Source organism: Aphelocoma coerulescens, chromosome 29, assembly GCF_041296385.1.
Source record: "Aphelocoma coerulescens isolate FSJ_1873_10779 chromosome 29, UR_Acoe_1.0, whole genome shotgun sequence".
In the NCBI taxonomy this organism is placed as follows: domain Eukaryota; kingdom Metazoa; phylum Chordata; class Aves; order Passeriformes; family Corvidae; genus Aphelocoma; species Aphelocoma coerulescens.
The window spans coordinates 1,333,649-1,357,348 of NC_091042.1; the positions used below are offsets into that span (position 1 = coordinate 1,333,649).

Sequence of the window (23,700 nt, forward strand, 5' to 3'; positions counted from 1 at the left end):
CCAAGATTCTCCGGCTGTTGCACTCTCACCTCAAGAGACTTTCACTGTGGGGGTCGGAGCCCCTTCACATCAGTGTCTCCAGTGATCCGACGGGCCCCCCTGCACCCCCCACATCCCCCAGTCCCAAGGTCTGGCGCTGTTTCCTCAGCGGTTCCAGCCCTGGTTTCCCACGGCAGTCTCAGTGTCCTCTTCCACGAAGCCGTCGATCCCGGGGCAGTGACGCAGGCACAGCCTGAGCTGCTGCCTCTGAGGAGGAGCCCCAACAAGGGAACCCCTCAGGTTTATCCCCTCACAGTCCAAGAGTGCAAGTTTGGCTCTTCCTCCCAAATCTTCGGCCCCTCCCATCTCGCCCAGTGTCCACGCACCCGGCTGTGCCGCTGCTCTCCAAAGGGTCGGCAAAGGCTCAGCAGTTCCCAGTCTCTGGTACCACCCAGAGCTCAGCCTTCATCTCAGCCGCAAGCTGAGCTACTGCACCAGCTGCGTTCCTGACACACCAAGCATGGAATCCCAGAATCCCTGAGGTGGGAAAAGCCCTCCCAGCCCATCGAGGCCAAGCTGTGCCCGCTGCCCACCTTGTCACCAGCCCAGAGCACTGAGTGCCACCTCCAGTCCTTCCCTGAAGACCTCCAGGGATGGGGACTCCAAACTCCCTGGGCAGCCCCTGCCAAGGCCTGAGCACCCTTTCCGTGGGGAAATTCCTGCTGCTGTCCACCCTGAGCCTCCCCTGACCCAGCCTGAGGCCGTTCCCTCTCCTCCTGTCCCTGTTCCCTGGGAGCAGAGCCCGACCCCCCCGGCTGATCCCCTCCTGTCAGGGAGTTGTGCAGAGCCACAAGGTCCCCCCTGAGCCTCCTTTGCTCCAGGCTGAGCCTCCCCAGCTCCCTCAGCTGCTGCAGCCCCTTCCCCAGCTCTGTTCCCTTCTCCAGACATGGTCCAGCTCCTCCTCAAGTGTTTTTCTTGTTGGGAGGGGCAGAAGTGGACATAGCCCTCGAGGGGCTTCAGCAGTGCCAGGTGCAGCCGCTGCTCCTGAAGCCACCCCAGTGCTGGGAGGGCCATCTTGCTGTCCTTGGGTGTTTTGTTCAGCAGGACACGACAAAGGGGTGAGAGGAACCCCCCCGGGCCACTGGATCCACGCAGCGGCGTCTGTTTTGGGCGTAAAGTGGGTGTTTGGGGCACGGTGGTGCTGGCGGTTTGCCCCCGGGCTGGGGGGTTGTGGCACAGCCGCAGGATGCAGCTGAGGGACGAGGAGGTGACAGTCCCGAACCCGCCATCTCTCATGGCCAAGGAGGTCCGTTTGGGACGAGAAACGGAGCGAGTGTCAGGGAAAATCGCGATGGGATGGCCCCGTATCCTCTGGGTGCCCCCCGCATTCCCAAGGATCCGCCTTGCTGCCCAGGAAGGGGATTTGCAGCATTCCCCCCCCTCTGCCAGCATCTCACAGACGCTCGGGCTGCCCCGACAGCTCGGAGCCGGCTCCTGCTGCCCAGGGCTCTTCCCTGAGGGGCGAGGAGGAGGAGGCGGGCAAGGGATGGTGCGGGGCATGGGAGGGGAGGAGGATGCCGGGCCGGAGGAGGAAGGATCGGCGGGCGCGGGACAAGGCAGCACCGAGGCACAGAGACGGGAAGAGAGATTTTATTGGCCCCGGCTCGGGGGCGAGAAGCCCGGAGCGCGGCGCGGGGGAGTCAGGGGATGTCCGTGGGCGAGGGCGAGCGGGCGCTTGTCCCGCTCTGCTCAGTTCTGGGCGATGACCTGGAAGGGAGAAGGGGCCGGGCTGAGCCGCGCGGGGCCGGGGCCGGCGCAGAGGTGCCCCGAGAGCGCTGGGGCTGAGCCCCGGTCCGGCCCGGCCCGGCTCGGCCCGGCGCGGCCGCCTTACGCTGTTGATCCAGGAGACGTAGGCGGAGACGCGGGTGAACACGGTGGGTTTGCGGACGACGTTGCAGCCCTGGCTGGACACGAAGCTGGTGACGCCGTGCACCTGGTACTGGCCGTTGACGGCGCAGTGCAGGGGACCGCCGGAATCGCCCTGCGGAGCGAGGAGCGGCGTGAGCCGGGGCTGCGGGGGGCGCCGGGGGTGCCGGGGGGCAGCGCGGGGCGCGGGGCCGGACCTGGCAGCCGGAGCGCACGCCGTCGCCGCCGGCGCACACCATGGTGTTCTTGACGGTGGAGCCCCAGTAGGACGCGCTGGAGCAGGTCTGGTAGTCCACGACGGGCAGGTAGGCCTGGAGCAGGACGCTGGACAGCTGCCCGTTGCCTGCACGGACCCGGCGCCGGTCAGCGCCGGCTCGCAGCCGCCGGAGCCCGCAAGGGCCCGGCCAGAGCAGAGCCGCGGCCCCCGCCCAGCACCCCTGGCCCCGTCCGTCCCCCCAAAGGTCGGCGCGGCCCCAGCCGGCGCTGGGCACCTGCGTGCCCCGAGCGAAGCCCCGAGCGAAGCCTCCTGGGGCCGCCAAGGGCTCCGAGAGCTCCCTGGGCTGCCGGCGTTGCCCGGCCTCGGGGGAATTTGGGGCGGGGGCAGCCCGTCACTCACTGCGGGTGAGCCCCCAGCCGGTGATGTAGCAGGGGTAGTTGTTGGGCAGGATGGTGCCCTCCTGGGGCAGCACCGCCAGCTGCACGGCGCTGTTCAGGGTGGCGGAGGTGCTCAGGCGGAACAGGGCGATGTCGTAGCTGCGGCGGGGAGGGAGAGGATGTTACAAGGACCCCCGGGCCGGATCCCGGCCGGGCTCCCCCCAGGTCCCCTCCCGCGGGCGTTACCCCGCGGCCACGTTGTTGCTGTTCCAGTAGGGGTGGACGATGATCTTGCTGACGCTGAAGATCTGCTCGCTGCCCTCGTTCGTGTTGAGGTTGTGGTCGCCGGCCACCACACGGTAGCTCAGGTTACTGCCGGGAAGGTGCAAAAACACTCCTTCAGCCCCAAAGTACGGTCATTCCAAGCGTGAGCTGATGCGGAAGGGGCAGAGCAGGGAGACGATGCTCCCGGAGCAGCCCCGTGGAGCCCCTGCCGGAGGAGCCCAAAAGCCCTCCAAGGGCGGCCGCTCTGCGGCTTGGGGCAGCCGGACTTTCTCCTTGGAAAGGGTTTTGGGGGGGGGGAAAGGAGCTTTCCCGAGAGGAAGGAGGGGGCCCGCCCTGCTCACTTGCTCACGCAGTGGGCGGCGGTCATCACCCAGTTCGTCTGGATGAGGGAGCCTCCGCAGGTGTGGTGCCAGCTGCCCCCGGAGTAATACTGGAGGGAGATCTGGGGAGGGGGCGAGACACGGGCAGGGGGGGCTCAGCGCAGGGTCCCGGGGCGAGGAGAGTCCCGGGATCGCCCGTGGGACCCCGGCAGGACTCACCTGGTAGGGCCAGGCGTGCAGGCGCGCCTCGGTCCCACCGACCACCCGCTGCATCCCATCGAGCTCGGAGCAGCGCCCTGGGGACAGAGGGACGGCGTGAGTCCCCAGCGGGGGGGTCAGGGAGGGTGTCAGGAGGTGCCGAGGCCGAAGGCTCCGGGCGGGACTCACCGCAGAGGGCGAGGGCGGCGAGGAGCACGAGCTGCAGCATCATCCTGGAGCGCGGTGTCCACGGCGGGGCCGAGGCGCTGCCCCGCGGCCGCTTTAACGGGGCCGCGGGAGGAGGCGCGGGAAGGGAAGCAGGTGCCGCGGCCCCAGCGAGCGGCCTTGGCCCCTCTGCCAAAGCACACACGGCGCCGAGGCCGAGGCACCCCACGGGCACCCCGAGCGCCCCTCGGCTCCGGATCCCGCGCAGACGCCGCCCCGCGCCGGCACCTTCCTGCTCCCGTGTCCCGGAGCCGTGTCCCGAGGTTGTCCCGGGCTCGGCCCCAGGGGGCCTCGGCTGCGGCTCTCCGTGGCCTTGATTTGTGGGACGGTCCCAGAGTCTGATCCAACACCCGAATGGAGCCGCATGGGCGCTGGCGTGGGGAAATCGAGGCACAAACGGGGCACGACCTCCAGCCCCTCGCCAACCCCCCGGCACAGCCAGCGCTGGAGCGGGGCCGGGGCTCGGCCTCCCCGGGGCCTGACTTTGGGGCTAAATGAAGCGGCGCTACGGTTTGAAGTAAAGCCCGGAGTTCTGGCCAAAACGGTGTCCTTTTTTAGCCCTTCAACTCCAAATTGAGGCTGTTTTGGGGGGGAACCTTGGCCCTCGAGGCGCAGGCGCTGGCAAGCAGCATTTGGGATCACGGGGTTCATGGGCTCACCCAGGCAAAGAAAAATGAAGGGAGTAAAAAGCACCTGCTGCCCTTCTGCCCTTATCTCCAAGGAAAACACAAGATTTCTCAGGGACACAATCTCCAAACGATCCCGTGTTGGTTCTATCAGCACCAAGGGCACACGGCGAGGGACAGCGGCAACGGCTCTGCCCCACGCAGGGACACCCCAATCCAAAGCTGCGCCCCCAGTTGTGGCACAAAGGGCTGTAGACTCATTTTAGGGCTAAAATTTGGGATTTGTGGATTAATGAGATTTTTGGGATTGTCCTGTGCAGGGCCAAGATTCGGACACACAACTTGTGTCCTATGCAACTCCAGATGTTCCACGTTTCTTTGTTCCCAGTGGGCCCTTCCAAGTCAGGATATCCATGGTTCCATGATTCCGGACATCAGGGAGCACTTGGACACCGCTCTTGGACATTGGGATTTTGGGCATCTTTGGGGTTGTCTTTTGCAGAACTGAGTGGTGACCTTGATCATCCTCGTGGGTCCCTTCCAACTCTGGTTATTCCCTGATCCGAGAGGTCAGGGACCTTTCTGACAACAGTCTTGAGCACCAGGATTTTGTTGTCTGTGGACTTTTGGGGTTGTCCCGTGCAGGGCCAAGAGCCGCCTCGATGATCCTTGTGGCTCCCTCCCACTGCCGGCTCCTCCATGGCCCCCAGCCCTGTGCCCCAGCCCTGTGCCGGGTGCCGGGGGAGCCTTTCCGGGGGTTCCGGGGTGCGCAGCGGATGCTGCCTGGCCTTGCCTCCAACTTCCTCCATCAAAACCCTCCAACGGCAGCTCCGGGGCCGCGGGAGGGGCCGGGCCGGGGCCATGGCCGAGGGCAGGAGCGGCAGCGCCGGGCTCTTCGCCAGGCAGGTCCAGAAGCGCTTCAGCCGCGCCCAGGAGAAGGTATGGAGGTGCCAGCCACCCCCAGATCCCAGCTTTTACTGGATTTGTCCTTCTTTCCCACCACAGAGCTCTCGAGGGGGCCCAAACGGCACCGCTCGGCACCTTTGGGTGGTCAGAGGGTGGGAATTTGGGGGTTTCGGGGTCAACATCATCGTTGCTCCAAGGCTTTGGACGATGGCATCTCCCAGAGCTCCCCAAGATACTTTGGCTTCTCTAGTCGTGGGGGGTTTTCCACCCAAAACGCCTTGTAGAGGTTATGGGGGGGCTGTGGGGTGATGGCACAGGGTCCCTGTGGGCTGGCTGGGGGTGACAGTCCCCAGCAGGACCCGGCGTGGCCGGTGGTCCCAGGAATGCCGGTGAGATCGGCACCGGCCCCACAGGAAATGGGGGGGAAGGGCTGCGGAAGCGGCACGAGCAGGGCAATTCTCAGCTGCTGGGGGGCACCTCGGGGGGGGGGGAGGGGGCTCTTTCCTTTTCTCTGCCCAAAAAAGCAGCCGTGACTCCCATTTTAGGCTGACACAAAGACCCCCCCCCCCCTCAAACCCTCCCTTCCCGGGTTTCCTGGCCAGGGCTCGGTGCTAAATTGGGCTCTCCAGGGCTCAATCATCCCGGGCCAGGCTCCGGCTGCTTCCCGCACACGGCAAATCTCCCTCCCAGCCGGCCCCGACCTCTTCCTGGACACTCCAAAGCTCCCTGCTCCCAGCCCTGGCCTCTTCCTGTGGGGATCAAGCTCTTTGTGGACACCCCAAAAGTCCCTCCTGCCTGGCCCCAGCAGGAGGGGGACGGGGGGGGGGGCGGGTCAGCCTCTCCTGGACATCTTGAATTTCCCCCCATCTGGCTTCAGTCATTTTCCGGAGGGTCACCCTCTTCCTGGGCACCCCACAACTCCCTCATGCCTGGCCCCAGTCTCTTCCCAGGGGAGCTTCCTGGACACCCCAAAACTGCCCCAGTCCAGACTCAGCCTCTTCCCAGGAGGCTCAGTCTGGACACCCCAAATCTCTCCCCTCTCCTTCAGCCTCAGACCCTCCTCATCCTCCTCATGGTGTCCCCTGTGCCCCACCGTCGGAGCTCAGGGTGTTTTGGGGTGCACAGGACTGCAGCCATAGGGTTTGGGAGGGCGGGAGGGGACGGGTTGGCACCCAAAAATTCACTGTTTTCCTGAAAAGAACAAAAGCACTGGGGATCCACCGAAATTTTGCATTTCCACATAAATCCTGTCCTGCCGGATCCTCGGCAGCCCTTCAGGGGGTTTTGGGGGGCACAGCCCCGTGACCCCGGCGTGTGGTGGGCGCTCCTCCCCTCTGTCTCCATCACAGGTTTTGCAAAAATTGGGCAAAACGGTGGAAACCAAAGACGAGCAGTTCGAGCAGAGCGCCTACAACTTCCACCTGCAGCAGGTGACAGGGGGACAGTGGGGACACGGGGGACACCCCGAGCCTGCCCGGGGGTCTCTGTGCCCCCCCAGCCCCGGGGGCAGCCCTGACCCCCCCTCGCCGCCGTGTTTTGCAGAACGAGGGGCACAAACTCTACAAGGACCTCAAGGGGTTCGTGGGAGCCGTGAGAGGTGCGGGACCGACCCCAAACGTCCCAGGAAAACCCGGGAGCAGGGAAGGGCTCGGGGGGAGCCTCGCCGGGTCTGTGAGCCGGGATAGTAAATAAGGAATATCAGAGGAGAGAAATCGTGCTCATAATAAATCGATTATTAATAAAGAATCATTATTAAATCAGCAGAAGTAATAAATCGAAAGAAATATTGAGAATAAATAGATGGTAAGCTACAAATAGATAATAAAGAGAAAATAGATAATAAAAATACTCTAGGTGGGATAATAGATAATAAATATATTATATATGAGATATATATTATATATCTTACATATACGAGATATACAACATGCATTTATATGATATATATATAGATATATCATTATATATGAAAAACATGGGATAATAAAGAGATAAAAGTAACAGAGATAATAAAAAGATAAATAATAGATATTAAAGAGATATTAAAGATACAATAATAATAAAAATACTGTATGTGGGATAATAAGTAATAAATAGATATATATGGGATATATATTATATATGGGATATATATCATATATGGGATATAAAATAGAAAATAAGCAGATAATACATATATCATCTATCGGATATATGTGTTATATCTGGGATAATAAAGAGACAATAAATAATTTAGAACAACATACCCGGGCTAATAAATGACATCAGACAACAACGAATTAATTAATAGCGATAACGAATAATCGATGAGGGGTAATGGCCGCTATCTGTGCCCCCAGTGATGCACGAGAGCTCCCGCAAGGTGGCCGAGACGCTGCAGGAGATTTACAGCCCTGAGTGGGACGGGCACGAGGAGCTCCGAGCCATCGCCGACGTGAGCCCTGCGTGTCCCCAAGGGTCCCCTTGAAGCCTGGGGAGGTTGGAGGGTCCCGGGTGTCACCTCTGTCCCTGTCCGAGGGCTTGGAGGGTCCCGGCTGTCACCTCTGTCCCTGTCCGAGGGGGTTGGAGGGTCCCGGGTGTCACCTCTGTCCCTGTCCGAGGGCTTGGAGGGTCCCGGCTGTCACCTCTGTCCTTGTCCGGGGGCTTGGAGGGTCCCGGCTGTCACCTCTGTCCCTGTCCGGGGGGGGTTGGAGGGTCCCAGGTGTCACTTCTGTCCCTGTCCGGGGGCTTGGAGGGTCCCAGGTGTCACCCCTGTCCCTGTCCGGGGGGGTTGGAGGGTCCCGGGTGTCACCTCTGTCCTTGTCCGGGGGCTTGGAGGGTCCCGGGTGTCACCTCTGTCCCTGTCCGGGGGGGTTGGAGGGTCCCGGGTGTCACCTCTGTCCCTGTCCGGGGGGGTTGGAGGGTCCCGGGTGTCACCTCTGTCCCTGTCCGAGGGGGTTGGAGGGTCCCGGGTGTCACCTCTGTCCCTGTCCGAGGGGTTTGGAGGGTCCCGGGTGTCACCTCTGTCCCTGTCCGAGGGGGTTGGAGGGTCCCGGGTGTCACCTCTGTCCCTGTCCGAGGGGGTTGGAGGGTCCCGGGTGTCACCTCTGTCCTTGTCCAGGGGGGTTGGAGGGTCCCGGGTGTCACCTCTGTCCCTGTCCGAGGGGGTTGGAGGGTCCCGGGTGTCACCTCTGTCCCTGTCCCCCCAGAGCAATGACCTCCTGTGGGATGACTACGAGGCGAAGTTGGCCGACCAAGCGCTGCGGCTCATGGAGAATTACCTGGCTCAGTTCGGGGACTTCAAGGTGCCCCCCTGCGCGGCCGGGCGGGGTTGGGGGCAGGGGGACCACGGGGGGGTCCTGGCTCACCTGTCGCCCCCCAGGAGCGCATCGCCAAGCGGGGCCGAAAGCTTGTGGACTACGACAGTGCCCGGCATCACCTGGAGGCTCTGCAGAGCGCCAAGAAAAAGGATGAGGCCAAAATCGCCAAGGTTGGGACCCCCTGGGACCCCCCGGCACAGGCCCCATGGGGGCACAGTCCCCCGGCCGTGCGGACAAAGCCACGGCCCCCCCGTGTCCCTCCCCGCAGGCTGAGGAGGAGTTCAACAAAGCCCAGGCGGTGTTTGAGGACCTGAACAGGGACCTGCGGGAGGAGCTGCCGGTCCTGTACGGCAGGTATGGGGCTCTCACAGGGGCTGGGGGCATCGCGGGGGCTCGGGGACATTCGGGGGCTGGGGGGACGCTGCAGGGATTTGGGACATCGTGGGGCTGGAGGTCACGGGGGGGGTTGCCGGGCTGGGGATATCACGGGGCTGGGAGACATCGCAAGGGTTTGGGGACATCGTGGATCAGGGGGTGGGGACATCGTGGGGCTGGGGGGCTCTGCAGGGGCAGGGGGACATCGTGGGGCTGGGGGACACGGGCTGGGCACAGGTGCCATCGGGAGGGTGAGTTCCCCCCACGGCAGGGAAGAATTGGCCTGGGTCTCTCCTCAGAATCCACCCTGGGGACACGTCGGGGATCCTGGGGGACACTGGCCACGGGGGCCTGTGACAGTGGGAGGTGGCAACTCCACAGCATCCATGGGGTGGCCCTGAGGGGGCCATCCCCCTTCTCTGTGGGGTCCACGGAGTTGGATGCGGGTGGGACGTGGGTGAGCACCCCCAGACCCCTCCGGTGTCCCCTCCGTGGGACATCGTGGGCACCCCCAGACCCCTCTGGTGTCCCCCCGCAGCCGCATCGCCTGCTACGTCACCGTTTTCCAGAACATCTCCAACCTCCGTGACGTCTTCTACAAGGAGATGAGCAAGGTGGGGAGGGCACCTCAAAACACCTCCCCCACCCCCTGGCAGCACCAGGCTTCCCCAGGTGTCCCCAGGCCTCCTCAGGCCCCCCCAGGTGTCCCCAGGCTTCCCCAGGTGTCCCCAGGCCTCCCCAGGTGTCCCCAGGTGGCTACCCCGCTGCTTCCCCCCACACCCCCAGAGTCCTCACTCTTCATTTAATTCATTCAGAGCAGCCCGAGAGTGTTCGGGGTGTCCCCAGGTGTTGGGGGCCCTGCTGAGCCCCCGGGTGATGGGGGGCACCTGGGGGCCCCCTGAAGTGTTCCCGTGTCCTCCCTCCCCAGCTCAACCGAGACCTGTACGAGGTGATGAGCAAACTGGAGAAGCAGCACTCGAGCAAGGTCTTCATCATCAAAGGTGTCCCCAGGTAATACCTGGGGGAGCTGAGGGGACAGCGGGGGATAAGGGGACAAATCGCCCCCAACCCCCACAAATGTGATGGAGTCCGGTCCCAAAGCCCTGGGGCGGGTGGGCATCCGCCAAATGGGGGGCTGAGCGTGCTTTTGGTGGTCCTGGGGAGTTAATCCGGGTCCCGCTGGGTGGGGCAACGTCACCTGCAAGCTGGGCCAGTGACACCCCAGGGACTCTTGGAGACACCCGAAGCTGAACCCCTCTGTGTCCCCCCCCAGCAACCGCCGCTCGCTGGTCATCTCCTCGCCCGTGAGCCCCCCGGCCATGTTCCCCTGCCCGGACAAGGCGCCCGTGGTGGACGCGGAGGCGACACTGGGGTCCCCCGGCGGGGACAGCGCTGCCACCGATGCCACCTCCAACGGGGACCTGGGGACTGTTTCCCCCGGGCCCCCCCCGGCTTCGCCCGCCAGCGGGGGGTCTCTGGACACGGCGTCGGTGTCCAGCGAGGAGACGGAGGAGCCCGGCCCCGGCCACGACAAGGGGTCCCCGGAGCAGGAGACATCGGTGACGGTGTCGGTGTCCAGCGAGGAGATTCCGGAGCCCACCTCCGACCCCCACTCTCTGTCCCCTGGTCGGGAGGCATCGGCGACAGCCGCGGAGCCGGGGGCCGACCCCTCCAGCGGGGGTCCGGAGCCGGGGGGCGACAGCGGGGAGCGGGGGGGCCCCGAGGGCATCGCCACCTCCCTGGCGTCACTGATTTTATCCGAGGCCATTGCCCAGGCCACCGGCACCGCGTCCCCAGAGCCGGGAAAAGCCACGGGCACGGCAGGGGACAGCACGGCCACCAGCGCCGAGGGTCAGGCACGTCCCCCGGTGCCACCGTCCCCCACCGCAGCTGTCCCCGGCGATGTCCTCGGGCCCGCGGCGGCGGCACCGGCGCGTCCCCGGGAGCCGTGCCAGCTCGGCGGTGACAGGGCACAGCGCGGTGACACCGGGGACAGCGCGGAGGTGACGGATATCGAGCCAAAGGTGGGCAAAACTCAGGTGGGAAAGTTCTGGGAGACGCCAGGGGTGGGAGCGGGGAGCACGCACAGGGGGATTCCTGGCTGGGGGGACCCCCGGGCGGGACGTGGGGACACGGGGCTGGCCCGGGGGACAAACCCGGCCCGGGGGACACTCTGTGCTGCAGGTGGGGCTGGACCTGCCCCTCCCCGCGGTGTCGGGCCCCGGGAACGGCCGATCCCCCTCTGGATCTCCAACCCAGGCGGCTGCAATGGGGCGTGGGGGGGTCACTTTCGGGTGGGGTTTAACGGAATCACGAGGTGCCCGTGTCACCCTCGTGTCTCTCCCAGGGCTGTTCCGGGACACCGGAGCAGGACACGAGCCAGGACGCGAGCCGGGATTCCCCAGGTGCTGCAGACCTCCCCCAGGACCCCCCCGAGCTCCTCAGCGCCCTGTGATCCCACGGGAAATGCGGCGTCTTCCCCAAATTCGTTCCCCAGGATGCGTTTCCCAGCCCCCATCCCGTCCAAAATAAAGGTGGAAAAGGTGGAAAAATCCCAAATCTCTATCTGGGATTGCGGAGGGGTCCGGGGGGATCCCCACCGGCGGGTTTGGGGTGGCTGAGTGCGGGGGGGTTGGGGGTTGTCACTCTCTCCCCCCCTCCACCACCCGTGACTCAGGGAGAAGGCGCCGAGCCTGTTCCACCAGCTCCCGGAAAATGCGCCGTCATGCCAAAAAACCCCAAAACACCCCAATTTTCCCCTCCCATGATCCGGAATTTCCCCATTCCCACACAAAGCCCCATTCCCGGTCGCCGGGGTGAGGGTTTGGCTCCGCAGCCAGCGAGGGGTTAACGGAGGAGGAATCCCGGGGGCTGATCCTCATTCCAGCCGAACTGGAAAGGTGAGGTAGGGAAAGGGCAACGCCTCCACCTGGGCAACGCCTGCACCTGGAGCCGCACGTGGTGCCGGCAGGTAAGAGCTGCAGGAGCGGGACCCGGGTGCCGGGATGCCCCCCCGGAATTCCCGTTCCCTGGGGGGGCTCGGAGGGGGTGGGTGCGCCAGGCACGGGGTTTTGGACACGGAGGCACCGGAGCCCCGCAGTGAGGGCCGGGGTGTGCAGCTGGTTTGGGGTGAAGCCGGAATGTTGGGGCTCGGCCGGGCATTTTCCAGCTGGATTTGGGGTGGGAGGGGAGGGAAAAGGCCGGATCCTGCCACAGGGAGAGGCTGAAAACAGGAAATCCGGCAGGAAAGCTGAGGGGGAAACGGGGAGCAAAGTGCTGATCCCAGGGGATCATGGCAAGGTGACGGAGAAGAAATGAGGGTGAGCAGCAAATCCCGTCCTCCGTCCGCTGGGGAGGGGAAGGGGGGGCTGGGAAGGTGCTGCTGAGCACCCCCAAAAGAAGCCTGTGGAGACGTTTGCTGATCCCATCCTCCCTCCGCCGGGAATGGGAATGGAAGTGGGATGGGAACGGGGGGGCTGTGAAGGCACTGCTAAGCACCCCATAAAAAATCCCTGTGGGGGTGGTTTGCTCATCCTGTCCTCCGGACACCAGGAATGCGCATGGGAATGGGGACGGGAATGGGGGGCGGGAATGGGGGGCTGCAGCCCCAGCGCTCCTCGAAGGAGTTTTGGGGATCAGAGCAGCGGAGCGGGGTTGGGTTCCCTCGGGAGCGGCTCTCGAGCCGCTCGGCCGGAGCGCAGGAATGAGGAAGATGAGGGCTTTAAAAACACATGGAAATCCATCGGGCTGCGGCGTGCTGGGGATGATTCAGTCCCGCTGCCAGCCCCCTCTTCCGGGCCGCATCCCGGCCTGGCACCGCCAAACTCCCCGTGGATTTCCGCGCTGGGAAGCACCGGATCCTTCCCGCTGGGTTTTGGGAACCATTCCCACCATCCCAAGGCGGGAGCAGCGAGGGCCATCCACAGGGAGCATCCCTGCCCCCGGACAGAGCACGAGGAGCTCCACCTCCATGACCACGGGTGGTTGGATGGAAATCAAACCTTTCCTCAGATAAAACTGGGTTTAGACCTTTGCTGAGTCCCAGGATTCCGGTTTTTTGGGTGCTGTGGGTCCCAGCATTCCGTTTGTCGGGAGCTGGGCGCAGAACCGGTTTGTGTTTCCCACCGGCAATGCCAGACTCTTCCCAAGAATCCCTCCCTGAGGCTCGGACCAGCTCCCGTCCCGTCCAGCGGCGCCTTTTCCTCTTTTTCTCTTAAATCCCGGTCTCTTTTGGGGAAGTTAGACCCAGTTTCCGCTCTGAAGCCACCCGGGAGCAGCAGCTGCTCCTTGGGAAGGTCGTGGTTGGCTTTGGGGAAGGCCCGTGGCTTCCTGGCCAGCGCTGCTGGGGGAGCTTCACAGCAAAGCTGGGTTTAATGAACAGCTGGGTTAAAGCAAAACCGGGTTTAAAGCGAAACTGGATTTAAAGCAAAACTGTTTAAAGCAAAACTTGGTTTAATTCAAAGCTGGGTTTAAAGCGAAACTGAGTTTAAAACAAAGCTGGGATTAAAGCAAAACTGGATTTAATGCAAAACAGTTTAAGGCAAAATTATGTCTAAAGCAAACTGGGTTTAAAGGAAAGCTGGGTTTAAAGCAAAATCAGGTCTAATTCAAAGCTGGGTTTAAAGCAAAATCAGGTCTAATTCAAAGCTGGGTTTAATGAGAAGCTGGACTTAAAGTTGGGTTTAAAGCAAAATCAAGTTTAAAGAAAAGCTGCGTTTAACATAAAACTGGGACTAAAGTAAAAACAGGTTTAAAGCAAAATTGAGCTGCAAAGAAAATCGGGTTCAATGAAAAGCTGAGTTTAAAGCAAAGCTGAGTTTAAGGCAAAATCGGGTTTAAAACAAAGTTGGGATTAATGCAGAGTTTGGTTTCAAGCAAAGCTGGGTTTCAAGCAAAACAAAATTTAAAGTAAAACATGATTAAAACAAAGCAAGGTTTAACGCAGGGCTGGTTTTAAAGCAGAACTGGTATTACAGCAAAACCAGGTTTAAAGCAAAGCTGGGTTTAAATTAAAACTGAGTTTAAATAGAAGTTCGGCTTAAAGCAGAGCTGGTTTTAAGTAAAACGGAGTTTAATGAGCGGGTGGCTTGTGCCAGCCCGAGGCGGGCATTGCCTGCTCGGGGTCCCGCCCCTCCCGAACGTTCATTTTTCCCCAATTCCCGGCGCCCCCCGGCCCCAATTCCCGGCCCCCCCCGGCCGTGGCCCCGCCCCGCTCCCGACCCGCGGCCGCGCTCCCGCCGCTCGATTTCCTCTTTTTTTAAAAACCCCAAACAAATGGGATTTGATTCGCTCCCGACCGCGCTGAGTCACGGAATCCCCGAGCCCCGGAGCCGCCCGGCCCCGAGCGCCGGAGCCACCGCCGGGACATTTTGGGGGGTCCCGGGGGCCCCCACCGGGCACAGCCGAGGTGGGTCCAGCAATTCCACGTCCCGGCTGCGGCATCGACCTCCGGCCGCGGATTTAGGGCATTTTCAAGGACTTTCAAGCAATCTGAAGCTCTCAAAATTTGGGAGGAATCCAGTCAGGGGCTGGTCCTTCCCTGTCCCGGCTCCGACCCCAGTCCCAGTAATACCAGTGCGTTACTGGTGCCGCGCCCCCCTCCCCCCTCGCGCCCGGCCTTTCGGGGAGATTCATGAGAATTCACTGCTTTTATCCCTATTTTTGGCAGTTCCGAAGGAACCCGGAGCCTCACCTGGAAGGAGCCACTGGAAGGAGGGATCTCAGCCCCACCTGAGCACAGGTGATGGGGCAGTGAGTGGGGAATTTACCGCTTTTATCGCTATTTTTGGCAGCTCTGAAGGACTCCAAACCTTCACCTGGAAGGAGCCGATGCGATGGAGGGAGATCGACCCCACCTGAGCGCAGGTGAGCACCTGGAGCCGCTTTTCCGGGCTCTTCCCACCTTCTCCGCCTGGCTCAGGCCCTCCCTCTCTCCTCTGTCCCGAGGAAGACCTGACGACCCCGTACCTGAGGAAGGCTCCCACCCCTCCTGGCCATGAGGGCGCCGACACCGCCGTCATCGCAGGTGAGGCCGCTCCTCCGGCTCCGCCCCGGGGCAGTGCCGCCGTCCCGGGGCTGACCGCCCGCTCCCCTCTGCTTCCCCCGCAGTGGTGATCACCCTGGTGTTCCTCACCTTGCTGACGGTGCTGGTGGTGATCGGGATTTACCTGTACCGGAACCAGGGCTCCTACCGCACCTACGAGCAGCCGGAGCCGGACGTGGCCCCGCGGGCCGAGGAGGCTCCGGCCAAGGAGAAGGAGGAATATTTTATCTAAGGATGCACCTGGGATCCACACAGGTCCCGAAATTCCCTGGAGCTGGGGGATCTGCGTAAATTTTCAGAAGTTAGGATGCTACCTGAATTCCCCGGCATCGGGGATTTGGGATCTGCCCAAATTTCCTGGAGTTGGGGGTCTACCTAAATATCCTGGAGCTGAGGATCTGATGAAATTTCTTGGAGGTGGGGGATTTTCCTAAGATGGGAATCTGCCTAAATTCCCTGGAGTTCGGATCTAAATTCTGGAGCTGGGGCTCTGCCTAAATTCCTTGGATTTGGGGATCCACCTAAATTGGAAACCTGCCTAAATCCCCTGGGGTTGAGGTTCTGCCTGAACCTCCGGGAGCTGGGATCTGCCTGAATCTCCTGGAGCTTGTGATCTACCTAAATTCCCTGGAGCTGGGGTTCTGCCTAAAGTTGAGGCTGATTTTAGTTTTTTGTTTTGTTTTTCCCTTAATTTATGAAGCCAACCATGGAAGGAATATGTGGGTGCCCGAGGGCAGGAAAAACCCCAGACAGCCCCCCTGAAATAACAGCCCCAAGAAAGGAAGTTCCCAGCCCAGCAGGAAAAAGGAAAGAAGTGAGGAAACCCCCGGCTGGCAGCAGCCAAAAGGGTTCTCAGAGGCCCGATAGAAATTTGTCACTTCATTTACATTTTCAAAATAATCTTTATTTTATTTTTGGTTTTTAGTATAAAAACTCCACAAGTTCAGTGCAGCACAGAGAGTCCGAGAGCCGAGCTCGGGAACAGTCAGGGATGGTCACACACACACAGGACACGGATTCAGATTAAAGTGAAATACTAAGATAAAACAGAGTCAAATCTGAGCTCCTTTTTCATCAAATAACAACCAAAAAGAAAAAAAACACCCGATTGAGGATCCCTGAAATGTTCCTCCTCAGCTTGTGGAGGTTTGGTTATCAATGCACCCATGAGTCACTGATAAACCCATTGATAAACTCATTCACATCCCATTTACAGACACCCCATTCATAAAAAATCCGTCTACAAACGTTCCATTCATAAAACTCATTCATAAACCCGCTGAGAAGCAACTCATTGATAACCCCATTGATAACCCTCCTCCCAAACCGCCCCATTCCCCAACAGACCCCGATCCAAGCGGGTCTGTGCTCACTGACAGCTCCCACACGCCCCCGGACAGATGGAAACCAGCCTCTCGGATTTAAGGAATCTGGGTGCGAAAACACCAGGCTTGAGTTAAAACCAAGCGTTTGCTAATTAAGCATCGGTTAAACCTGGTTCTAGCTGGAATGGGATGATCCCACGGGAGCTGCAGCACGGCCCTGGCACCGGTCATGGCTTTGATTAGAGCTGAAGTGCAAACGATCCAAGGTTACTTGGAGCGGGTTAAAAAATCCCAGAATAAACGTTTCCGGAGGAGAAAGATGGGAGAGAGTGAGGGGGGACCTCAGGAGTGAGGCCAGGAAGGGCTCAGGTGGCCTTCCCACTGCTGGGAAGGGGATTTTTGCCTCTGGAGAGGGAATTTCGCTTCTGGGGGAGGAGATTTTGCCTGTTTTCTACCCAAAATCCACCTTTCCCAAAAGGAAGGGAAACCCGGATGGGTCCAGCAGGGGGAAGAGGGCAGTGGAAGGGGAAACAACTCCCCAGGGTGTGATTAGGCCGTTAATTAATTAGAGCTGCATGTAAATGAGAAAAGGGCAGGGCTGAACTCACCCCAATTTGTGAATGAACCCCCCCGGGACCCCCCCCCCCCCCCCATTGCCCAAACCCCTCCCCCATCACCCACTCGTGTCACCTGCGGGGGGGGGCCCTCTCCGGCCTTTGGGGCTCCCCAGGTACTGGGGGGAAGGTGCTGACGGGCAGGGGGGCTCCCCAAACCCGGCCCCCCCCTCACCAGAGGCTGAAGCCACCCCCGGCCCCCCCCAGGCCGAAGCCCCCCTTGCGTGGGGGCAGCAGGACGGCGGCTCCGGGCGGGACGGGCACCGGGGGGGCACCCGGGGGGCACCCGGCGGGCGGCGGCTGCAAGACACAAACGGAGGGACGGGTCACTGTCACGACAAGGGGACAGCCGAGGTCACTGTCGCGACAGGATGGGTCAGGCAACGTCAGTGTCGTGACAGGAGCGGGGCACAAGGTTATGCCACAGGAGAGAGCTGATGTCACTGTCACAGCAGGGGACAGCCGCGGTCAGTGTCATGCGAGGAGGAGGGAGACGAGGTCACTGTCACAAAACGGGACAGCTCAGGTTGGTGTCACACCCAGGGTGGGCACGAACCCCTGTGGGGACACAACAATGTCCCCAAACCCTGCTGAGGGACAGCGGCCGGGAGTGGGACACTCAGCCCTGACCCACCTCTGACACCTGCAGCACCTGGGCCTGGGAGCTGGGGGACACCTGGGGGACACCTGGGGGACACCTGGGGGATACCTGGGGGACACCTGGGGGACACCTGGGGGATACCTGGGGGACACCTGGGGGACACCTGTCTCCTGTGCTGTCACCTGGGGGACACGCTCTCCACCTGTCCACGAGCCACAGGTGGGAATTCCAGGGGAGCAGGAACCTCTCAGGTTCCAGGGAAGGGGAGCCAAGGGAGTCCGGGGAAGCAGGGACCAAGCGAGCAGGACCCTCCCCAGCTCACACGCCCAGGTGTGAGGACAGGTGAGGTCAGGTGGCCAAGGGTTTGGGCAGCACTGGCCACGCCCGGCCCAGCTGTGAGCCAGAGCCACCTGCGATCCTCAATCCCACCTGGAAGTGCTCAAGGCCAGCTGGGATGGGGCTGGGACTCCCCTGGGCCAGGGCCAGGAGATCTTCTGCTCCCTCCCCACCCAACTCCCCCCATTCTGTGCACCCACCTGCACTGCCGGCGATGCTGCCAGTGCCACCTGTCCCAGACCTTCCCCCCCAAGCCCAAATCCCGCAGATCCGCCTGCACTCACCGGGATGCCGCCGCTGCCCCCTGTCCCCAGCCTGGCTCCGGTGTCAAATGCCCCTTCCAGCAGCACCGCGGATCCCGGCGGATACACCTGTCCCAGCGGGAAATAGGCCACGGGCGAGCCCAGGGCCCCCACGGGCACCGGCGGGGCCAGGGGCAGGTACAGGGACGCACCCGGGTACGCCGGGGACACGGGGGGGACGCTGGCAGCGCCCAGGGGGACGAAGCTGAGACGGTAGAGCTGGAAAAACGCCGAGTCAGCAAGGTCAGGCAGGTGTTATCCCACAGCCAGGTGTGCATCCAGCACCCGGGGGGCTCTCACCTGCCTGCGGGAACAGGGAATCACCTGGGATTCACCGCTGGGCTCTAATGGGGCTTTTGGGGTCACTTGGGCTATGGAGGGTGTCGCTGTCCAGGGGAACCAGGTGAGTTTTGGGGCTCTCCCGGGGCTATGGGGTCCCAGGGGTAAGGGGCCCCTCTGGACAGGTGTCCCACCTACCTCGGGGTACGCAGGTGCAGGGTCAAGGTAGGGGGGCGGCTGCGGCAGGGGCAGAGCCTGGGGGTACCCGGGGGGGGCCAGGCCGGGGAACGAGGGCTGCTGGCCCGCGAACGGCCCTGGGGGGGAGAAACGGGTCAGGAGAGCCGGGATGGAGGATTGGAGGGTTTGGGATGGAGCAGAAAACTGCCCTGCCTGGAAAAGGCATCGCCCCCGCGCCCTGCGCCCCCCTCCCCCCCATGGCATTGGCGTCCCTGTTCCCCTCCCCCTGTGGCATCAGTGCCCCCCCCCCCACGGCATCAGTGCCCCCCTCCCCGCTATCAGTGCCCCCCCCACTATCAGTGCCCCCCTCCCCGCTATCAGTGCCCCCCCCACTATCAGTGCCCCCCTCCCCGCTATCAGTGCCCCCCCCACTATCAGTGCCCCCCTCCCCGCTATCAGTGCCCCCCCCACTATCAGTGCCCCCCTCCCCGCTATCAGTGCCCCCCTCTCTCCGCTATCACTGCCCCCCCACGGTATCTCCCCCCACTGCCCCCGCTATCAGTGCCCCCCTCCCCCCGCTATCAGTGCCCCCCCCCCACAGCATCAGTGCCCCCCTCCCCGCTATCAGTGCCCCCCCCACTATCAGTGCCCCCCTCCCCACTATCAGAGCCCCCCTCCCCGCTATCAGTGCCCCCCCGCTATCAGTGCCCACCCCCGCTATCAGTGCCCCCCCACTATTTGTGCCCCCCCCACTATCAGTGCCCTCCCCCACTATCTGTGCCCCCCCCACTATCAGTGCCCTCCCCCACTATCAGTGCCCCCCCCGCTATCAGTGCCCCCCCGCTATCTGTGCCCCCCCCACTATCAGTGCCCCCCCCGCTATCAGTGCCCCCCCCGCTATCAGTGCCCCCCCCGCTATCTGTGCCCCCTCCGCTATCAGTGCCCCCCCCGCTATCAGTGCCCACCCCCCGCTATCTGTGCCCCCCCTCCGCTATCAGTGCCCCCTCCGCTATCAGTGCCCCCCCCCGGTATCTCCCCCCACTGCCCCACAAGGCATCAGCCCCCCCCCCCGCCCCTCCCATGGTATCTCCCCCACCCCGCTCCCAGCCCCGCCCCCCGGGCCAAAGCGAGGCTGAGCACGCGTCTCCATGGCAACCCTCGCCCCGCCCCCCAGCCCCGCGCGGCCCCGCCCATCCCGCGCCGTCACGAGCCCTTAAAGGCGCCGCGCGCCCGGGACGGCGCTCCCGGAGGGGGGCGGGGGGGCTCCGGTGGAAGGGGAGCGGGGGGCGGCGGCCCGGCCTTGCCTTTGCCGTTCATGGCGGCGGCTCCCGGAGTCACGGCGGGGCAGGAGGAGGAGGAGGAGGAGGCGGGGGCGGCCCGCTGGGGGGGTGAGGGACAGGGCAGGAAGCGGGGCAGGAAGCGAGCGCCGTGACGTCATCGCGGGCGGGGCGGGACCGCGCGTTCTTAAAGGGGCCGCGGGAAATGGAGGGAGAGTGAGGGGGGGTGTCCTGTGGGGGGATGGGGTCACAACGGAGGGGCTGGAGGAGAGGGGGCTGTCCCTAAACAGGGTCTGGGGGGGCCTTGGGGTCCCCAGGCAGGGGTTGGGAGGGCTCAGAGGGAGGGGGATCCCTAAGCGGGGTCTGGGGGCGCTGGTGGGGGGTCCCCTGAACCTCTCCTTTTTGGGGCGACCTCCGAATGGCCCCCTTGGCCCCAGGGGGCCCCCCCACCCCTGGGCAGGTGGGCAGCGGGTCCCCCCGAGGTGCCCGAGCCCCCCAAAACTGCCCAGAGGCTCCGGGGGGGGACACGGAGCAGCCTCTGCCCCCTCCCCCCCCCGTTCCCTCATCCCGCACCTGCCCAGGGGAACTCAGGGAAAGGAGGGAATAAAAACCCCCCTGGGGAATAAAACCCCCCTGGGGAATAAAAACCCCCTGGGGAATAAAAACCCCCCTGGGAATAAAAACCCCCCTGGGGAATAAAACCCCCTTTTCTCGCGTGTTTTGTGGCACTTGGGGGGCTGAAGGAGGGGCGGAGGTGTCACAATATTCCGTGGATTTGGGGTGGAGTTGGCCAAAATCCTGAAATCCTGGCCCAGGTGTGGCTGTGAGGGGCTCACCTGGTGCAGGTGCGGGGGGAGCGGGGCTGGGCACGGAGCGGGGGTGGGAAATGCCGATTGAAAATGGAATAGATGGCAAATACAGCGAATAATAGCAAATACCGATAATAAAATAACAGCGTTCTGGATTTGGGCATAAATACGTGAGAATTTAACATCAAATACAGTTAAAATAAGTATTTTTAAAATATGTGTAAAACCTTTCTATACTATAATAAGATAGAAAAATAGCAAATAATAAATATTAATAGAATATTAATGTAGTATATAATGTAAAATATATAATAAATATTAATCGTATAAGTATTAATAAAACATTGTATTAATTAATAGAATAATATATTAATATTAATAGCGTATAATTATGCATCAATCTATAAATATAAAATATAATATATAGTATAATATGAATATATGCCAAGAAATATTTATATAGACAATATATAGTATAATTGTAAAAACATACAGCAAATACTGATAAAATAACAGAATATATAGTGCATAAAATATAAATATAACCTGCATCACATATATAAAGCTATATATAAATAATCCATATATCTCTACATCCTTAAAGAGCCCCCTTGGGGTGTAAAATTCCCCCCTAAAAGTTAAAAATTCCGCCCCCTTTTGGGGTGATTTTCCTGCTCCCTCTCCTTTCATTCCGCCCCCACTTTCAGGACTCAAATCTCTCCTTTTCCACCTCATTTTCACCCAGCCCCATCCCCAAATCCGAGCGACCCGCTCATGAATAATGTAGCAGCTACCTCATGAATATGCAAGCGAACCTGCCTGTTGGGGGTTGCTCATGAATAATTAATGAGGGGGAAATGTTCCTCACCTTCAAAATGCAGAGGAATGGAATAAAAAATAATATTTATCTTCAAAGTGGGACCAGACCCCGCTCAGGGACCCCCAGACCTGGCTTGGGGACCCCCCAGACCTTCCCGTGGGGACCCCCTTGCCCTCCAGCCCTGCCCCGACCCCGCTAAGATAGCCCAGGACCACTTAGGGACCCCCTCTTCCCTCCGGACCCCGCTTAGGGACCCTCTATCCCCCCAGACCCCGGCTAGGGACCCCCAGACCCGCTTAAGGACTTTCCTCTTCCCCCCAGACCCTGCTTAGGGACCCCTCTCCCCCTCCAAACCCCCAGACCCATTTAGGGACCCCCCTCTCGTCCAGCCCCCCATTAGTGCCCCTCCGGGCCCCCAAGGCCCCCCTCTCAGCTGAGTCTTTGTTAATTAAAATCCACCCCCCCACCCGAGCTGTTTTCCTTTCCCCGTATGCAATCTATTAGCGCTATGCAAATGTATGCAAATGAGCCCGGGATTTAACTAGCTGTAGGTATTTAACGATTCGTATTAAATATTCATAATCATGGCAGCGCATATGCAAATGTACCGGGCAGAATTGGGCCGCGGCCGCCAATAACAGGTGCACCTGGGCTAATTAGAATGTTAATGAATATTAATGATTATTAATGAGGAGGGGTCGGTCTGGCTGTGGGGTCGTTAATATTTGGCCCTTGTCCCCCCCTTCCCCTGCCCCCATCCCTTGTGCCCTTTGTCCCCTCCTGTTCGGGGGGATCCTGGCACTTCGGGGGCTGGGGGGCTTCAGGATTGGGGGTCCAGGGTTTTGGGGGGGGGTCTGGAATTGGCGGTCTGGGGTTTTGGGGGGTCCAGGATTGGGGAGCCGGGGTTTGGGGGGTCCTGGCACTTCGGGGGCTGGGGCTTTGGGGGCTCTCTGGGCTGGGAACTTCTGATTTGGGGGTCTTGTGGCTGGCGGGGGCTCTGGTTCAGGTGCTGGGGAGGGTCTCTGGTTTTGGGGTCCCAGGGCTGAGGAGGGCTCTGCAGCTGGGGGGTCTCTGGTTTTGGGGAGTTTCTGGTTCTGGGGGGTCTCTGGTGTCTCGGACTCCGGGAGGCTCTGGGGTGTCCCTCTGTTCTGGTAGGGGGTCTCTGCCTCGGGGGGGCTCTTTTGGCCCTGGGGCATCTCGGGAGTCTCTGGCTCTTAGGGGGCTTCTGGAGGGGGCTCTGGCTCTGGGGTCTCTCTGACCCCGGGGGGTTTCTGGGAGGTCTCTGGAACCGGGGGGTGTCTGGCTCGGGGGTTTCTAGGGGGTGTCCCGGGGGGTTCCTGGGGGTCTGTGTCCCGGAGGGGTCTCGGGGGTCTCTCTCCTGGGAATCTCGGAGGTCTCTGTCCCGGGGGTCCCGGGGGTCTCTGAGGTCTCTGTCCCGGAGGTCTCTGGAGTCTCTGTCCCGGGGGTCTCTGTCCCGGGGGTCTCTGGGCTCTCTGTCCCGGGGGTCTCTGTCCTGGGGGTCTCTGAGGTCTCTGTCCCGGAGGTCTCTGTCCCGGGGGTCTCTGTCCCGGGGGTCTCTGGGGTCTCTGTCCCGGGGGTCCGTGTCCCGGGGGTCTCTGTCCCGGGGGTCCCGGGGGTCTCTGTCCCGGGGGTCTCTGGGGTCTCTGTCCCCGGGGTCTCTGGGGTCTCTGTCCCGGGGGTCTCTGTCCCGGGGGTCTCTGGGGTCTCTGTCCCGGGGGTCTCTGGGGTCTCTGTCCCCGGGGTCTCTGGGGTCTCTGTCCCGGGGGTCTCTGTCCCGGGGGTCTCTGTCCCGGGGGTCTCTGTCCCGGGGGTCTCTGGGGTCTCTGTCCCGGGGGTCCCTGTCCCGGGGGTCTCTGTCCCGGGGGTCTCTGTCCCGGGGGTCCCGGGGGTCTCTGTCCCGGGGGTCCCGGGGGTCTCTGTCCCGGGGGTCTCTGAGGTCTCTGTCCCGGGGGTCTCTGTCCCGGGGGTCTCTGGGGTCTCTGTCCCGGGGGTCTCTGTCCCGGGGGTCTCTGTCCCGGGGGTCTCTGCGGCGGCGCTCGCAGCGCCCCCAGCGGCCGCGGGCGGGAGCGCCCCTGCGGCAGCGGCCTGCGCATAAATTATGTTCATGACGCAGCAGCCCCAAAACCCCGGGAAGAGGCAAAAATCCCCTTCCGGGACCCCCGCGGGACCGAGCCCCCCATAACCATCCCCCGCCGCTCCCCCCGCCCCCACCCCCCGGGCCCGGGCCGGGGTCCCGGGGCCGCCCCCCCGCCGCCCCCCGCCCCTTTGTGCCGCCGCCGCCGTCGCGACCGCAGCGATCGCGGGAGCGGCGAGAGCGGCGGGGACCCCCCGGGCCCCCCCGGCCCCCCCGGGGCGCCCCCGGA

The 23,700-nt window shown here is 62.2% G+C and overlaps 4 protein-coding genes across 9 annotated transcripts; 2 read left to right on the forward strand and 2 right to left on the reverse strand.

Moving 5' to 3' along the window:
* Window positions 1–1,658: 1,658 nt before the first annotated feature.
* On the reverse strand, window positions 1,659–3,540 carry LOC138100012 (chymotrypsin-like elastase family member 1). The gene is made up of 8 exons (XM_068997677.1): window positions 3,492–3,540; window positions 3,324–3,400; window positions 3,126–3,226; window positions 2,746–2,871; window positions 2,522–2,658; window positions 2,103–2,248; window positions 1,871–2,020; window positions 1,659–1,746 (listed from the first exon to the last, which is right to left on the reverse strand). The coding sequence occupies exons 1-8, from the start codon at window positions 3,532–3,534 to the stop codon at window positions 1,729–1,731; spliced, it is 798 nt and encodes a 265-aa protein (XP_068853778.1). The 5' UTR covers window positions 3,535–3,540; the 3' UTR covers window positions 1,659–1,728.
* Window positions 3,541–5,014: 1,474 nt separating this feature from the next.
* BIN2 (bridging integrator 2) lies at window positions 5,015–11,275 on the forward strand. Of its 2 annotated transcripts, XM_068997596.1 has the most exons (11): window positions 5,015–5,092; window positions 6,409–6,489; window positions 6,602–6,656; window positions 7,399–7,493; window positions 8,248–8,343; window positions 8,421–8,528; window positions 8,627–8,712; window positions 9,272–9,347; window positions 9,662–9,744; window positions 10,007–10,757; window positions 11,081–11,275. In XM_068997596.1, exons 1-11 carry the CDS (start codon window positions 5,015–5,017, stop codon window positions 11,186–11,188), a joined length of 1,617 nt encoding a protein of 538 aa, XP_068853697.1. In that variant the 3' UTR covers window positions 11,189–11,275. The 2 variants fall into 2 exon arrangements, with proteins under 2 accessions (XP_068853697.1, XP_068853698.1); XM_068997597.1 differs by lacking the exons at window positions 5,015–5,092; window positions 6,409–6,489 and adding an exon at window positions 6,824–6,862 and having other exon boundaries at window positions 6,611–6,656.
* A 361-nt stretch (window positions 11,276–11,636) lies between these two features.
* Window positions 11,637–15,823, forward strand: SMAGP (small cell adhesion glycoprotein). Of its 4 annotated transcripts, XM_068997609.1 has the most exons (5): window positions 11,637–11,704; window positions 14,526–14,598; window positions 14,684–14,758; window positions 14,842–15,031; window positions 15,702–15,823. In XM_068997609.1, exons 2-4 carry the CDS (start codon window positions 14,568–14,570, stop codon window positions 15,006–15,008), a joined length of 273 nt encoding a protein of 90 aa, XP_068853710.1. In that variant the 5' UTR covers window positions 11,637–11,704; window positions 14,526–14,567; the 3' UTR covers window positions 15,009–15,031; window positions 15,702–15,823. The 4 variants fall into 4 exon arrangements, with proteins under 4 accessions (XP_068853710.1, XP_068853706.1, XP_068853708.1 ...); XM_068997605.1 differs by having other exon boundaries at window positions 11,638–11,704; window positions 14,842–15,823; XM_068997607.1 differs by lacking the exon at window positions 11,637–11,704 and adding an exon at window positions 11,980–12,053 and having other exon boundaries at window positions 14,842–15,823.
* Window positions 15,824–16,749: 926 nt separating this feature from the next.
* Window positions 16,750–19,798, reverse strand: DAZAP2 (DAZ associated protein 2). Of its 2 annotated transcripts, none has more exons than XM_068997603.1 (4): window positions 19,715–19,798; window positions 18,432–18,547; window positions 17,937–18,173; window positions 16,750–17,015 (listed from the first exon to the last, which is right to left on the reverse strand). In XM_068997603.1, exons 1-4 carry the CDS (start codon window positions 19,725–19,727, stop codon window positions 16,887–16,889), a joined length of 495 nt encoding a protein of 164 aa, XP_068853704.1. In that variant the 5' UTR covers window positions 19,728–19,798; the 3' UTR covers window positions 16,750–16,886. The 2 variants fall into 2 exon arrangements, with proteins under 2 accessions (XP_068853704.1, XP_068853705.1); XM_068997604.1 differs by lacking the exon at window positions 16,750–17,015 and adding an exon at window positions 17,022–17,273.
* Between the last annotated feature and the right edge of the window lie 3,902 nt (window positions 19,799–23,700).